The sequence below is a fragment of the Melospiza georgiana genome, chromosome 5, assembly GCF_028018845.1.
Source record: "Melospiza georgiana isolate bMelGeo1 chromosome 5, bMelGeo1.pri, whole genome shotgun sequence".
NCBI classification, from domain to species: domain Eukaryota; kingdom Metazoa; phylum Chordata; class Aves; order Passeriformes; family Passerellidae; genus Melospiza; species Melospiza georgiana.
Window position 1 is genome coordinate 61,702,983 of NC_080434.1, and position 14,845 is coordinate 61,717,827.

At 37.4% G+C, this 14,845-nt stretch overlaps 1 protein-coding gene across 5 annotated transcripts in view; it reads left to right on the top strand.

Moving 5' to 3' along the window:
• Positions 1–10,385, top strand: part of SLIT2 (slit guidance ligand 2) — a 256,998-nt gene extending 246,613 nt beyond the window's left edge. For all 5 annotated transcript variants that reach the window (XM_058024095.1, XM_058024098.1, XM_058024096.1 and 2 more), the window contains 3 exons: positions 3,982–4,270; positions 7,228–7,439; positions 8,535–10,385. In XM_058024095.1, coding sequence (XP_057880078.1) covers positions 3,982–4,270; positions 7,228–7,439; positions 8,535–8,776 — 743 coding nt within the window. In that variant the 3' untranslated portion in view covers positions 8,777–10,385. The remainder of the gene's footprint in view (positions 1–3,981; positions 4,271–7,227; positions 7,440–8,534) is intronic.
• Positions 10,386–14,845: the final 4,460 nt, after the last annotated feature.

Sequence of the window (14,845 nt, forward strand, 5' to 3'; positions counted from 1 at the left end):
TTCACTCTTTTAACTTTATATCACCCATCTTTTTGAGATTCAATAATTTTTTTCTTATCTAACTATATCTAGATTTTTTTAGGGAATTTGATTACACATTTTCATCAGTTAAGAACTTAAATTCTCACTAGGTTTTTATGCAGTATTTTTATCTTTGCCAAAGTCTTAGTTTGACACCTAAATCATCATGTAGCTTACACTTACTCTTACCACTTTCCTGCTAAAATGGCATTTCTGATAAGCATCACCTCAGTTGGCAGGCTGAAATTCAGACTTAACAGCAAGCCCTTGTACAATGTCTGCTCTCATTCTCTCATTCCCTCTCTCTCTGCCTTCCTTCCTTTTTTTTTTTAATGTTACTCTTGGGTCACAATATATAGCTTGGTTTAAAAGGGGTAATTTAACATTTTTTTTACCAAAACTGAGCTAATTGATTTATACCTTTTGAGGGTTTTTTGCCTTTTCCAAGTGTATGGAGTGTGTGGTCAGAATATACGTGCTTGTTATTTTTCAGTCTTTCTGTAACAAATTTCAGTAAATCATATTGAAAGTGCATGGCTTTTGTAAGAATTCTTAAGGGACAATCTGTTTCTTCTCAAAAATTCTTCAAAGGAGTCACAGACATCACTGATACTTCCCATTTTTCTCTCGGAAATTAGAGCATATTTTACTAGTTGAGAGTGGCACCTTCTTTAATGGATGTCCCTATTTCTGAGACAGGTAGAGTATCAGCTGCTTCTCATTTGTGCCTGCTCTGTTCTGGCAGCTTCTAGAATTAGATACTTGTTTCGACAGTTTTACTGTGTGACTCTTATTTAAGAGAGATTCCTACCATTTGCCTCCATGAGCAGTAATTTACCTGTAGTCAGGTTCAGCGTCCAAAAGCTTAAAAGGGAGTGGGAACTACTCTCTTACATTGCCAAAAATAGATCTGAAATATTTGTCTGTATTGTTTCTATGTCAGTTCTTTCCTAACTGGTAAAGAATCTTTATACAAAAATTATCTAAGAAATATTTCTAAAGAATATAAGCAGGTTTTACACACACTTTGGCCTTCTGACATTTGGTATCTTGCTAGAAGAAGCAAAAGTATATAGGCTGAAAGCTTGAGCATATGTTTTCATTGTGTTTCCAAATGTCTCCCTTATTAGAGAATATAGACAAAAAACTTCTGAATCGTGTGTGAAAAAAATTCTGAATCAAATGTCTCCCTTATTAGAGAAAATAGAAAAAAAACTTCTGAATCATGTGTGATATACCACCTATTGCCTGTTATCAAACATGTGCTTATATGGTTCCCAGAAATCACATCTAAGTTGCCTGACACTTTCAAATATAACATCTAGTTTAGCATTGCATTGGTGTGCTTAGTTTTGTACACCTTTTATTTTTACAAAAAGTAACTTCAGTGCATCTATTCTGCTGAGATACTTCAAGCATTTTCTATGAGCATTAGCTGAGTGTGACTTTCAAGGGAGACAACAGGGTGAAGGGGCCTTGATGACTCTGCCCTGTCCGTGGTTTGAGAATATGGCAAGTAGATGTGAGGAGATGGAAACTCATTATTGTTTGCAGTCTGAGTCCTTTAATATAATAGTTCAAAGCCTATTTTACAGTTTGACCCTGCCTGGGTGCCAGGTGCCCACCAAAGCCACTCTATCACCCCCCTCCTCAACTGGACAGGGGAGAGAAAATGCAGTGAAAGCTCATAAGTTGAGATGCAGATGGGGAAAGAACCCTCACCGATTACTGATGTGGCAAAACCGACTCAACTTGAAGAAATGAATTTCATGTATTACCAGTCCAAATCACAGTAGGATAAGGAGAGGTAAAACATTTTTTTAAGACACCTTCCCCCCACCCTTCCTTCTCAGGCTTAACTTCTTTCCCCCCAGTTCTCTATCTCATTCCTACAAGCAGTGCAGGCACATATGGGTTATGGTCTGCACATCACATTGTTTCTGCCATTGCATCCTCCTCAGAGAAAAGAGTCCTTCCCCTCTTCCAGCTGAGGTCCCTCCCATGGGAGGCAGCTCTTTACAAACTGCTCCTGCATGGGTCCCTTGGTTCCCATGGGATGCAGTTGTTCAGGAACAGGCTGCTCCAGCATGGGTCCTCCACGGGGTCACAAGTCCAAGGAAAACCTGCTCCAGTGGGGGCTCCTCTCTCACAGATCCTGCCAGGAGCCTGCTCCAGCACAGGCTTCCCATGGAGACACAGTCTTCTCTTGAGCATCCACCTGCTCCAGCATGGTCTCCTCCGTGGGCTGCAGGTGGACCTCTGCTCCCCTGGGAATGTCCATGGGCTGCAGGGGCACAGCTGTCTCACCATGGGCTGCAGGGGAATCTCAGCTCCAGTGCCTGGACAACTCCTCCCCATCCTGCTTTGCTGACCTCAGTGGCTGCAGAGCTGCTCCTCAAATATTCCCACTGCTCTCTGGTCACATCTACACAATTACTCTTTTGGGTTTTTTCCTTTATAGATATGTTATCACATAGCTGATTGGCTTGGCCTAGGCAGACTTGACAGGTCCATCCTGGACGCAGCTGGCATTGGCTCTCTTGGACAGGGTGGACACTTCTGGCAGCTTCTTGGAGAAGCCTGGCCACGCAAACCCCATACACTTACTTAACTGATAAGATCAAAGAAGATTAGGCTCTTCAACAGTATGGATACCATATTGTTCATTTCTATGATCACTGAAGCCTAGCACAAATGAAATTACAATAACCTCTAAATGAAAGGCAGGTCTACTTCATTAGGTTACTGCATGAACTCTCTTTAACTGTTCACAGTAATATAGAAAGTTATTAAAAGTCTCAGTTTACATGGTTAAGGAGCAGCTATGCAGAACATTGCTGCTTTCTTGTCATTATTCAAGTACCAGAATGAAAATTGTTGATTTTGTCTAGGAATAAACCTATGCAGCTAATAAGAATATTTATTTTCAGGTAAACAGATCTTTTTTATGCTCAGTGTACTTTGATTTCCTTTACTTGTGAATCTCAGGACTCACTTGGGCATTGAGGTATTCATTATTAGAAAGCACTCTCTTAAGAGGTATCTGCTATGGGCTAATACGTTGGCAATAAGTTAAAAGAAAACAAAAGGACTAGAAGAACTTCATGTTTACAAGAAAACATTTGATAATAATGTTCCTTCTGAATTATTCTTGAATTATTCAGAATTATTCTTTAATTATTATAACAGAATAAGTGTATCACATCTACTGCTCTAATTGCACCTATAACCATAGAATGTAACAGAGGAATTACTCTGAAAATGGTCAACAGTGGGGACATTTGCATTATCTAAAAGTGTAAACACATAGTAGTTAGATGTTGAATTATTGTTATTATTGATTGTTTTAGGCTGTTCTGGCAAACTAGGAATGGCTTTTAGTTTTATTTTATTAATCTGTCTTTAATACATGCTAAACAAAAGTATTTTTGGTTTTGGAACCTCAACCTGTTAAACTATCCTTTCCAAGAAATTTTCCATAACAAAAGCTCACATTTGAAATGTGTATGTTAGCTCCATTTTGATGAGCTCATCCTACTAAATTCTTCTGGATTTGAGTATCTTAGCTCACAAAAAAATGACATATCAGCTGCTAAATTTCAACAACCTTTGTTTTTCTGGGATTCAGAAACTGTGTGCTTCCTGGACTTATCCTGCACTAGGGAAAAACTGGGCAAAGCTGACCTTTTCACAGGTCTGAGCTTCCTTTCTGGTGAAGTCTTGTATTCATCTCTTAAGCATGACTTAAAAGATTTACAGGTTTGGAGCTGGTTTACACAAATGCTTGACAACAAGGACAATTTCCAAAAACCAGATTATTGTTTGTGGTTCTAGTTTGAAAAGCTAGGAATAATTAATTTAGAAGAAGCATTCTTTTAAAAGTGTTTTAAAAATGGGAGAAAACAGTATAGAAAATGGTGAGATTATTACACTGGTTATTTGCTATTATTCATTTCCTAGGCATGCCTGTGAAAAACAACATAGCAGCTTTGCGCCAGTCGCCAGGGCAGAACGGCACCAGCTTCCATGGCTGCATCCGGAATCTGTATATCAACAGTGAACTCCAGGACTTCAGAAATGTGCCCCTGCAAGTGGGAATTCTGCCAGGCTGTGAGCCTTGCCATAAGAAAGTTTGTGTGCATGGCACATGCCATGCTACCAGCCAGTCAGGCTTCTCCTGTGAGTGCGAAGGTGGATGGACGGGACCGCTCTGTGACCAGCAAACCAACGACCCGTGTCTCGGAAATAAGTATGTCCTGACTCGGGAAAAAACAGTAGCAAAATGTGCACGTATGTCTCCTGTCATCTGTATTTTTTTTCCATAAAAGTTCACACTTGCAAGAAGCAACATAACCTGGGCATGTGAAAGTGAAAACGGCACCCTGGTTTTAGCATATGTTCTTTCCATAAACCTAATGAGGGAAAGTCCCCAGTTCAGGGGAGCAGATACACACATCTCACTGAAGTTCTGCCTAAAGCCTGGGAGGTGCTCTTGCATACTTCTGTATGGACTTCTTTTGTAATGAGATGCACTGATGCAACTGTGGGTATGACCCTTGGCACAAAAATAATTTTGAAGTAGTTGTAAATTGAAAAAAACCTATTTTCTTATTTTCAGTTGTAAAGAATAAGGTAATTAAACCATCAATATTATTATTAATAATATTCTCTACTGTGGTTTTGAAAAATGATACAATGAACATACCTAATATTTTATGTATTCAGAGTACTCCAGGTTTTAGGATGAAAATAGATTTCCATCTTTATGGTGAAATTCTGTTTAAGTCTTAGTGTGATAATTCTATTTACTGATTTGAGCAGAAAAATTTAGTTTAGATATTTATGCATGTCTGTAGAAAGATTCTTATATATAAATGTGTAGAGATAGAAAAAGATGTGTATAATTATGTATATGATAGTATTGATATCTATGCATATTCATCTTTCAAATTTACTATAGAGACAGATTCTGTTTGGGTTCATGGACTCCCAGCACAAGAAGATCAGAAACTTCAGAAGTTCAAAGCTATTTTGTATTTATTCATCTTGGGCAACAAGATGCTATTCTGTTTGTCTTTCCACTGTCCTTATTACAGCTTGGAAACACCTTTTTTATTATTTTTTTCTGTTCAAGCAAGCTTCCTTGGGTCTTTTGGCTACTGCTTTTTCAGTGCAGCATTTGCCTATGTAATTTTTTAATTTTAAGGACCAGTGGCCTAAGTTTTCTAAGAGATTCTAATGAGATGTTTTTCAACTCCTATATAAAATGATGTTTAAATGATCTTTTCACATAGTGTGTGGAGAGTCTGACCCTTTACAGTTTTATACAGCAGTTAGCATGCTTTGCAACACAGTTTTATTTATATTGGTTATAGACTCTTTCAGTACCTTTAAAGTTTTGAATTTTTCCCAGAGCTAGAGCAGTCAGGTTTTGAAGGATATCATTATAGCATTTAATTTTTTATTGGTCATTTTTTTAGGCTGTCCTCTTTCACAGTAACTTTAAAGGGTAGTCACAGCAGGTTATAAAACGAAAATGTGACTTTATATTTCAATACTTGAGGATTAAAAAATAACATCAAACTGTACCCACAAATTTTACTATCAGAAAAGCCAGAGAATTTCTTTAAACTGTCCTTGAAGTACTAGATTCTTCATTGTTTCTTATAACTGTGCTCATTATCACACAAACTGAGTGCTTTTTTGCAGCAAATTATGAAGTTATCAGTATCAGATGTAGGCAGTATCAAAGACAGAAGTAAATGAGCACAGTGCTAATATTTTTTTTTTTTGCTCTGCAAGGTATTTGTTTCGTTTCAGCTGTATACAGTGCTGTGAGCTTTTAAGAGAAAAAGTCAAACCAATTTTTTTTTTATTTGGAGTGGAGGAGGGCTTCGTTGTTCTTTACTTCTGGGGATTTTCATTCTGTATTTCTTGATTCTTCTCTAAATTTTCTATTGAGTAAATGCATTTTTTCCATCTAATACAGTTTGACATTCTGCTTTATCTGAGCAACAGAATTGTCACTGTGATCTCTGTTTGAAAAATGGAGATGATCTTTTAGAGATGCACATCATGAAAAGGCTTAAGACACATTTACCTACATCTAGGTGTAGATAGTGACCAAATATAGTGACCAAAGTTTGTTCTCTAGTCAGTAAAGGAATAAGCACATTTCAGAAGAATAAATAAGAGTTCAAGTTGTCTAATCATCTTCTAGATAAGCTCATTTCTCCCCATGACTGACTGTGTCTGGAGCTTATGGCAATTATACATCCAACTTGAGTGCCTGACACAGGTACCTAAAATTAGATGAGATGAAACTGTGCCTGAGACTTTGCACTTAGCTTGATGTTCCTTTCAGTACCATCAGAAGATGAAATTTAGAGCTTCAAAGAGCAGGTGAAAACAAAAGTATGAGAGTTAGCATTAGCTAAAATTTAATCATCTTCTAAGTCAAAGCAAAACTTTACCAAAGATCTTGACACAGATTGCTTTGATATCTAAAGCCTGTATAGAGCATGGCAGGATGTCAGTGCCACCTGAGTAACTGTAGATCAGAAGTCCTAAAAGTGGATTTTTATATATGGTGAAAAGATCAAATGCTGAATATAATGAAAAATAAACAGAAGCTATCTGCCCCATGATACTGTCTAGGCCTTCCATTTTGAATTGCTAAATAACAGTCTTGAAATATCAGACTTCAACCACAGGAACAATGTGCAACTTGAAACTGCCATTTCTTGAGTCAGAATAGCTTCTCTTAGGAAGTAGCTGAACTGTATGTGCTGGGAGCCCCATATTTAATGAGTGACAATAAGGAGTTTCTTTTAAATGATACACAAACCAGAATTTCAGGTGAGTTTCTTTTTTCTTTGGCTTGATTTCACTGTGTTCTTCTCAAAAGCATGCTGAAAATGTAGGTAGACAGGAAATGTTGTTTTTAATATTCGTGGTCTGTAAAATTTTTCCATAACACATCTACAGTGGCTATTTTCTGGTGAGAGGGAGTTCTGTACTGCAGCTTGTTTTGTGTAAACCTGCATACTAATTATAAACCACTTCACTGCATCTCACTGAAAAAGTCCATTAGAAACAAAAGCAATTTCTTCTGAGTACAGTCCAAAGTATTTGTAGTTAATGTTGCTTAGCCTGAACTTTGATGAATAATTTATTTTTATTCTCTTGGGCTTGTTTCCCCTGTAGATGTGTGCATGGTACCTGCTTGCCGATCAATGCATTTTCATACAGTTGTAAATGCCTGCAGGGACATGGGGGAGTCCTCTGTGATGAAGAGGAAATGCTGCTTAACCCCTGCCAATCCATCAGGTGTAAACATGGCAAATGTAGGCTTTCAGGACTTGGGAAACCATATTGCGAATGCGGCAGCGGATACACGGGGGACAGTTGTGATAAAGGTAAAAAAAAAAATTCATTCATGTTGTTGTGGTCTTAGAAAATAGGCTTTTTTAGTAAAACATGAACAGCCAAGCACATGAACAGCCAAAAACATGACCAGTTTTTTTTTTCCACAACACACACATTTGTTGCTTTTTTTTTCCTGCCATAAGACTTTATCTTGATGAGAGAAAAACCAAGCCTTTCCCATGAATTTATTTGCATTTTGAGGATTTTTTCATCAAACGTTTTGCTGTGAAAACATTTCTTTTTTTTTTTTTGCCTTTATTCAAAAACACATTTTTACGATATTTAACTATTACCTTTTACCTGCTATATCTTTCTGTATTTATTGTTTCTCTACCTTCTGCAACTGAGAAGCCAAATCCAATGATTCTGCTCCTAGTTTTATCACAAACTCTACTTTTGACCTCTCAGCTTCAACTGATTTATCACAGCGAATTATGCAGGTGAGATGGATGAAAACAGGATGACTTTTCCCCCTACCTTTTTCTTTCTCCTTTGTCTATCAAAGCTCTCCCTCTCCCTCTTTTCCCTTACCCCAGATGGCATTTATTTTGTATTGTACATAGATGTGAATAGAAGAATATGGCTGTAGAACTTTTAGCAGATGTCTCATTTTTAGCTGCCTTTATACCTCAGTAATTTATGAAGTTAGCGGAATGTAACTTATATTAAATAAGAGTTTGAATAATATTAAACTCCAGGTCTAATAAATTAAATTGCATGCTCTCTGAAACATTTCCCTATGGTAAACAGAACCAGCTGCAAGCAGTGTAGCAACAGAAGATATGTATTTTTATAAAAGAGGAAAAGATTTAAGCTTTCAATTTTCTTGTCGTTGTAATAGCTTCGTATTTATGGTTTACACATACATAATATAAGCTTTACCAAAAATAGGAGGTATAGGGAATGAAACCCAGCATTAACCGCATTACATTTGGAAGAACCACTAGTTTCCAATGCACAGTCTCGGCCGAACTTTAAAATACCAATCCCAACTGCAAATAGTAGCGCATCATCTTCCTGCATTACGCATTCTTCGACCCGCGCCTCAAAACCGTGCCTCTTATTTTGAACGTTGTTTCCCACAGAAATCTCTTGTCGAGGGGAACGAGTCCGAGATTACTACCAAAAGCAGCAAGGGTATGCTGCGTGCCAGACGACCAAGAAGGTTTCGAGACTAGAGTGTAAGGGCGGGTGCTCGGCCGGGCAGTGCTGCGGGCCGCTGCGCAGCAAGAGGCGGAAATACTCCTTCGAGTGCACCGACGGCTCGTCCTTCGTGGACGAGGTGGAAAAAGTGGTGAAGTGTGGCTGTGCAAATTGTCCCTCCTAAGTGTCCCTGTCACACTTGTCTTTTGAAAATGTTGTATACTTATTGACCGTGTCGGACTAATTAATGCTTCATAGTGGAAATATTTGAAATATATTGTAAAATACAGAACAGACTTATTTTTATTATGAGAATAAAGACTTTTTCTTCATTGAAAAAAAAAAAGAGATTCAAGTGCTTGAACTGAGACTTCTCATACCCAAGAGGAGCTTTGAAGAAAAAAAAAAGACCTGGTAACATTGCAGCAGAAATGGGAAACTTTAACTGCTTTTAACATGGATTCTTCTTTATAACATGCTGAAGATACACTGACACTATACACATGTGACTTTCAACTTAACAGCTCAGAGATGAAATACTGACCAGAACACGAGGCTTGTTTTTTCACTTTCGTATCAGTCTATTTCATTGTCTTGACAGACCACACCAATCACTTACCTGTGGATGAGGAAGCTTTATGAGCAAAAAGAATCAGATTATACAGAAATAACAATTGTTTGAAACACATTTTGTCTTTTGGAATTATTAAACATCTTGAGAAGATGGGGTCTCATTTAATGAATGGGAAATAGGAGATACAAGAATATACTATAATCCTGAAATCTCCTGTTGATGTGTACTTTTATGTCAGCATGTTAGCAAAAGAAGCATAAAAAAGTGTTTATCTTCCCTTTTACAGTATTAATTTTTTGTAATATAAATGTTCCAGGGATGATAAAATAGATTATTGATGGATAAATTAGTAATAATATGGATTTCTGTTTCTATGAGTTCTAAACAGGTCTATACAGTATTGGGTTTCATTGAGAAATATTTATTGTATCAAAGTACATTGTACTTAACCCTTTTAGGCCATCCCTTTTACTGTTTTTCAATGCTTTAATATATATTAATTTATATTTGTCCCAGTATTTTTGTAATTTTTTTTAAAGGACTTAAAAATCAGGATTTTTTTGCAATAGAACTAACGTAGCATGTCGTCTTGGGGTAAATGTTTTAAGTCTGTTTTTTCCTTTCCATTCCCTTTTCCTTTTCCTTAGAATCTGACCACTTGGTGTCACTGAATAGAAAGTGGTGACAATTTGTGGTTTCACAGATAACAGATATTCAGGACACCTTCCAAGAACCTGTAATATATTACAGAAAATGTCTTTACACTAGATGGCAATTGTAGAGAAGTTAATTTTCCCTATATACAGTACTTACAGAAAATAAGATGGCGTGTAGAAAATTCCATTAGAAGATAGATCTTTATAAATTAATATTCCTATGGAGCTCTTTACCTTTTTTATAAAAAAGAAGAAAAGGCTGTGCTATCAAAAACTGTGATTTTCCCCAAATAATAAAACTACTCTACTGCCCCTAATGTTCCCCATGTTAACATGTTGCTGCTAAATTATAATGTAGAACTGGTAATCAATAGTGGGTTGTGTTCTTCTTTCAGTAAAAACCCAGGGTACCCTGTAAAAATGCAGATGTTTTTTCAATTTATTTTATTATTTTTTTTACAAAAAAGTTAGATGTACATGTGTAATGCAGTGTGCTTTGTCATATTTGGGACTGATATCAGTAATGCTACTGATGTTTGTAAATTAAACAGATATTTACTTCATTAACAGCTTTTATTTGTATTCTTCTGAGAAGTTTAAATTGTCTAGAAGCTTTTAATTAAACATCTGTTGCAAAGAATATTTGGTAAAAAACAGATAAAACCCAACCCTAAATCTAGTGTATTCCTTGCTGAAAATCTGAAGAAGGAATTGACTTGGATAATTACAACTAGAGCAGTGACATCTGAAAATGTCTGTGCATTATGAACTCACATGAACTTATACCAAAACTAAGAAAACTACTTATAACTACAGTACACTGCAGGAAAAGACAATTTGAGTCTATCCTAATACTTAAGTGGTTATAAAAATGGCAATTTGACAGTTGTTCTAGCAATATGATTCTTTAGAAGGATTCGGTTTCACTAATCTTTGACCAAGTATTTTAAATTTAAGCAATTGGATGGGATGATACTTAACCAGGGTTTTTTTTCCTCTAATATATTTTTTACAAATAATTCTGTGTTTATTTTACTTAGTCTACTTTAGAATTTGTCTAAATATTCAGTGAAACAGCCTTTGGTTTGAGGGCTTCTTTGCACTTTCTGTGACTGCTAAAAATCCGCTGTAAATAGGGATTGTTTTGAGGAGAAAGAAGATGTTTTTGCCTAACACTCCTAAAACAATATTCTTGGGTATGGAAAGATCTCTTGGAGCTCACGTCCCTGTATCTGGAGCTGGATTGCTTTCTGTCCTCATATTGACAGGGAAAGATGAACTTTGCAGTGGTATTCAAGCAATACTGGCAGCTACTGGTGATCTTGTCATCAAGAGAGGGACCTTCTGTGTGGTCTCCAAACCAGAACCAGAAAAATGAATAGAATAGAATAGAATAGAATAGAATAGAATAGAATAGAATAGAATAGAATAGAATAGAATAGAATAGAATGACGGAAAAGAGAGAAAGAGAGAGAGAAGAGAGAGAGAGAGAGAGAGAGAGAAAGAAAGAAGAAAGAAAGAAAGAAAGAAAAGAAAGAAAGAAAGAAAGAAAGAAAGAAAGAAGAAAGAAAGAAAGAAAGAAGAAGAAAGAAAGAAAGAAAGAAAGAAAGAAGAAAGAAGAAAGAAAGAAAGAAAGAAAGAAAGAAGAAAGAAAGAAAGAAAGAAAGAAAGAAAGAAAGAAAGAAAGAAAGAAAGAAAGAGGGGAGGGAGGGAGGGAGGAAAAAGAAGGAAGGAAGGAAGGAAGGAAGGAAGGAAGGAGGAAGGAAGGAAGGAAGGAAGGAAGGAAGGAAGGAAGGAAGGAAGGAAGAAGGTAGGAAGGAAGAGAAGGAAGGAAGGAAGGAAGGAAGGAAGGAAGGAAGAAGGAAGGAAGAGAAGGAAGGAAGGGAAGGAAGGAAGGAAGGAAGGAAGGAAGGAAGGAAGGAAGGAAGAAGGAAGGAAGGATGAAGGAAGGAAGGAAGGAAGGAAGGAAGGAAGGAAGAAGGAAGGAAGGAAGGAAGGAGAGAGAGAATGCTCCCAGCACCCCAAAACCAAACCCAGCTTTGTCACCTGCCCCTCTGAAGAAAAACAAGGCACCCACATCAAGTGGTGCCTGAGCTTTCCTTACCCCCTTTCTCAGCACCTCATGAATCCTGAAGCATCAGTGCCACTGTGCATGAAAAGAGGTAACTCCCTCAATGGGATGGGTCACCCTAACACCCTTCTAATACCTAAATCTAGTATCTTGTAATACTGCTCTTATAAGCTGCCTTGTCCCTGTGTTCCCCAAAAGGGAAATGGGGATATGAAGGAGCTGTCACTTTAGGTATCACTGCCACAGTGGAGAATTTAGTTCTTTGCAGAACACTCCAGACACAGGTGCTCATCAAAAACATAAGTCATGCAGCTTTTAACACAGCTTAGGGATTAGGTTTTTCTTTCTAGTGTCTGCTACCTCCTCTCGAAATCACTGTCACACAGTCTGCTTTTAATGTATTGAATAAATCCATAAAATGCACTGGATCTGAAGGATATGACTCAGTATCGTGGCCAAGTTCTCACTTCAGTTTAGCACAGCATACAATTAGAATTCTTCTTTCATTAGAAACTAAGAAAAATAAAATAAAGATTCCATCATTTTTGCCAGTGTTCTTAAAAGCTGTAAAAAAGAGAAAACACATGAATACTGCCTAATTTGTACTGCACAGCTCTTACTGTCATCTAACAGATGACAAAATTGTGAAAGAGCATGAAAAAAGACCATTCTTGACTAAAGCTAACTAAAGACATTGCTCTTTTGTTAACACTGCAAGTCCAATTCAGAACAGCAGCTATCACACATGGAACCAGATTCTGCAGTGTGTTAACTTTTCTGGGGTAAATGGATATTCAAGGGATAAAAACTCTGTTCTAAGCAAACAAATGGTAGGCTACGAACAAGCTTTGAGTTAATTTCATAAGATCTATTGTAGTAAAAGTTTTGTCTTCAGGATACTTTTTATTGCCATAGGGGGACACCAAGAGCCTTAGTATTACAAGAATCATTGTGATACGATGTGTAATATGTCTAGGTGCCACAATATGACACTCATGATGTTATGAAGGCATTTGCTTTGAAAGAGGAGCATGCAGAGGTTTTGGAAATGACAAAAAGTCTGGAAGACCAAGTCATCCATAGCGTACTTGCAGGGATGGGAGCAAGGCACTAAAGTGGATTGTCACCATGTTAATTTTGACGAGAGGATGACTAAGATGTGGTGACTAAGGTGATGACTAAGAGATAAGAGAGAGAGGGGTATATTACAAAAAGGAGCTCCCTGCTAAGAAGAAAATGCACAGAAGATTTGGAAAACTGTGAAGTCTTGGGGGCTGTTTGTTTTGAAGCTCTATTTTGGGAGCTTTATCTGTTGCTGCTTGAAACTTACATTTTTTAAAAAAACCCTTTACAATTCTGACAAACACACACTTGATATTTCTGTCTTGAGTTAATCCTATTATTTGATCAAAAGTGTATCTTTCCAAAGCAATTCAAAATCCCATCTTTTGGTTCTTTTCTTCTCCTTTGGAAGCAAGTGTTATTCCTGCAGTAGCTCATTAGGTATGCAGCTGCCTGTGCTTCAGCTATCCCACCTTACAGTGGAGAGCCTGGCACATCATTTCAGTTCCCATGAAGTGCAGTTCACCAGCTGAGCCATTCAGGATTCTTGGTTTTTAGAAGTATCTATAGACAGAGCTGGTACCTCCAATCTGTTTAAGATTCCTGGAGCAGAAATCAGAAAATCATTGGTAGTTGTGACTATGTAGGGGCTGTCAGGAGGACAGTAAAACTGAAGTGTTTGCCTGCATGTCTGGAGAGCCTGCTCTTTCACTGTGTTCCAAATGTATTGTGTTCCTGGGAGAGTGGGAAGTCATGCTCATCCTTTCTAAAATATTTTAGAAAAGAGGGATTTAGTGTCCTTCTGTAAATAAATCGTCTAGTCTGGAAATCATAGGCCTCTTTGGCCCTCAGCCAGGTTAAACTCTGTATGTATACCTTAACATCAACCATCATTTTGGACACCAACAGATCCTGATGTTAAAAAAAGTGAATAAATCTTGCTCTCAGTTTAATAAAACACAGATGGGAAAAGCAAACTAAACACAGAGTTAACAGCTCCATTCACTAGTCTCCTGGGCTCCATGTGATTAGATCAGAGTTGGAGGGTTTGTTCCTGCTGCTGCTGTTCTGGCCAGTGTCCGTAGGGGTGATGGCCAGCAAAGAAGAAGTATTCTGTCAGAGCTGGATGTCATTTGTCAGGCTGAGAAAGAGCAGTCATCTCACTGAACAGCAAGACTCCTGGCTATCCACAGTCCCAGCAAATACACTCCAGCTCTACAGCATGACACCCGTGCTGCAGGAATTTTGCTCAGCCATGGGAACAGGCTTTAAAACTGCCTCCCAGATCCACAACGTTATTTCAGAATGCTGATCTGAGTAGTGTTTTCTGGTCTTTACAATTCCATCTTTTTATTTCATTCCAGGTTAGAGGGAAACTCCTCTAGTTCTACACATCGAGCCTCAACAGTCTCAATCACTGCCCTATGCTACATATAGAAAATTGAGACTTTTTTTTTTGTTCCTGTTTTAGATATGCAGTAACATTTGTAGAGGGATCAGAAGATCTGCCTTAAAGAAGAAGGTTATACATACAGATAAAGAGATAAAACATTCTAATGGCCTTTAAAATCCAGAAAATGTTAAACTAGCTCCTCTGAAACAGTCTGACAGCCATAAAGTGATATAAACTTACTTATTTTGTAGATTTTTAGACTTACACCACGGGATGGTTATCTGGTTTTGACTGCTACGACTTATACTTTTTTTAAAATTCCTTTTAGGATACTTTCCATATCACAAGAGACAAGTAAAGATAGGATTAATGTGGCTGGGTTGCTTTTTCTGACATTAAAGTTCCTTAAAATTATCCAGTAGCCTTTCTTCAGGACATTTTTCTTATTTCTCATCGTTTTTAACATTCTAGGCTTCAATCTGTTGTTTCTATGAAAC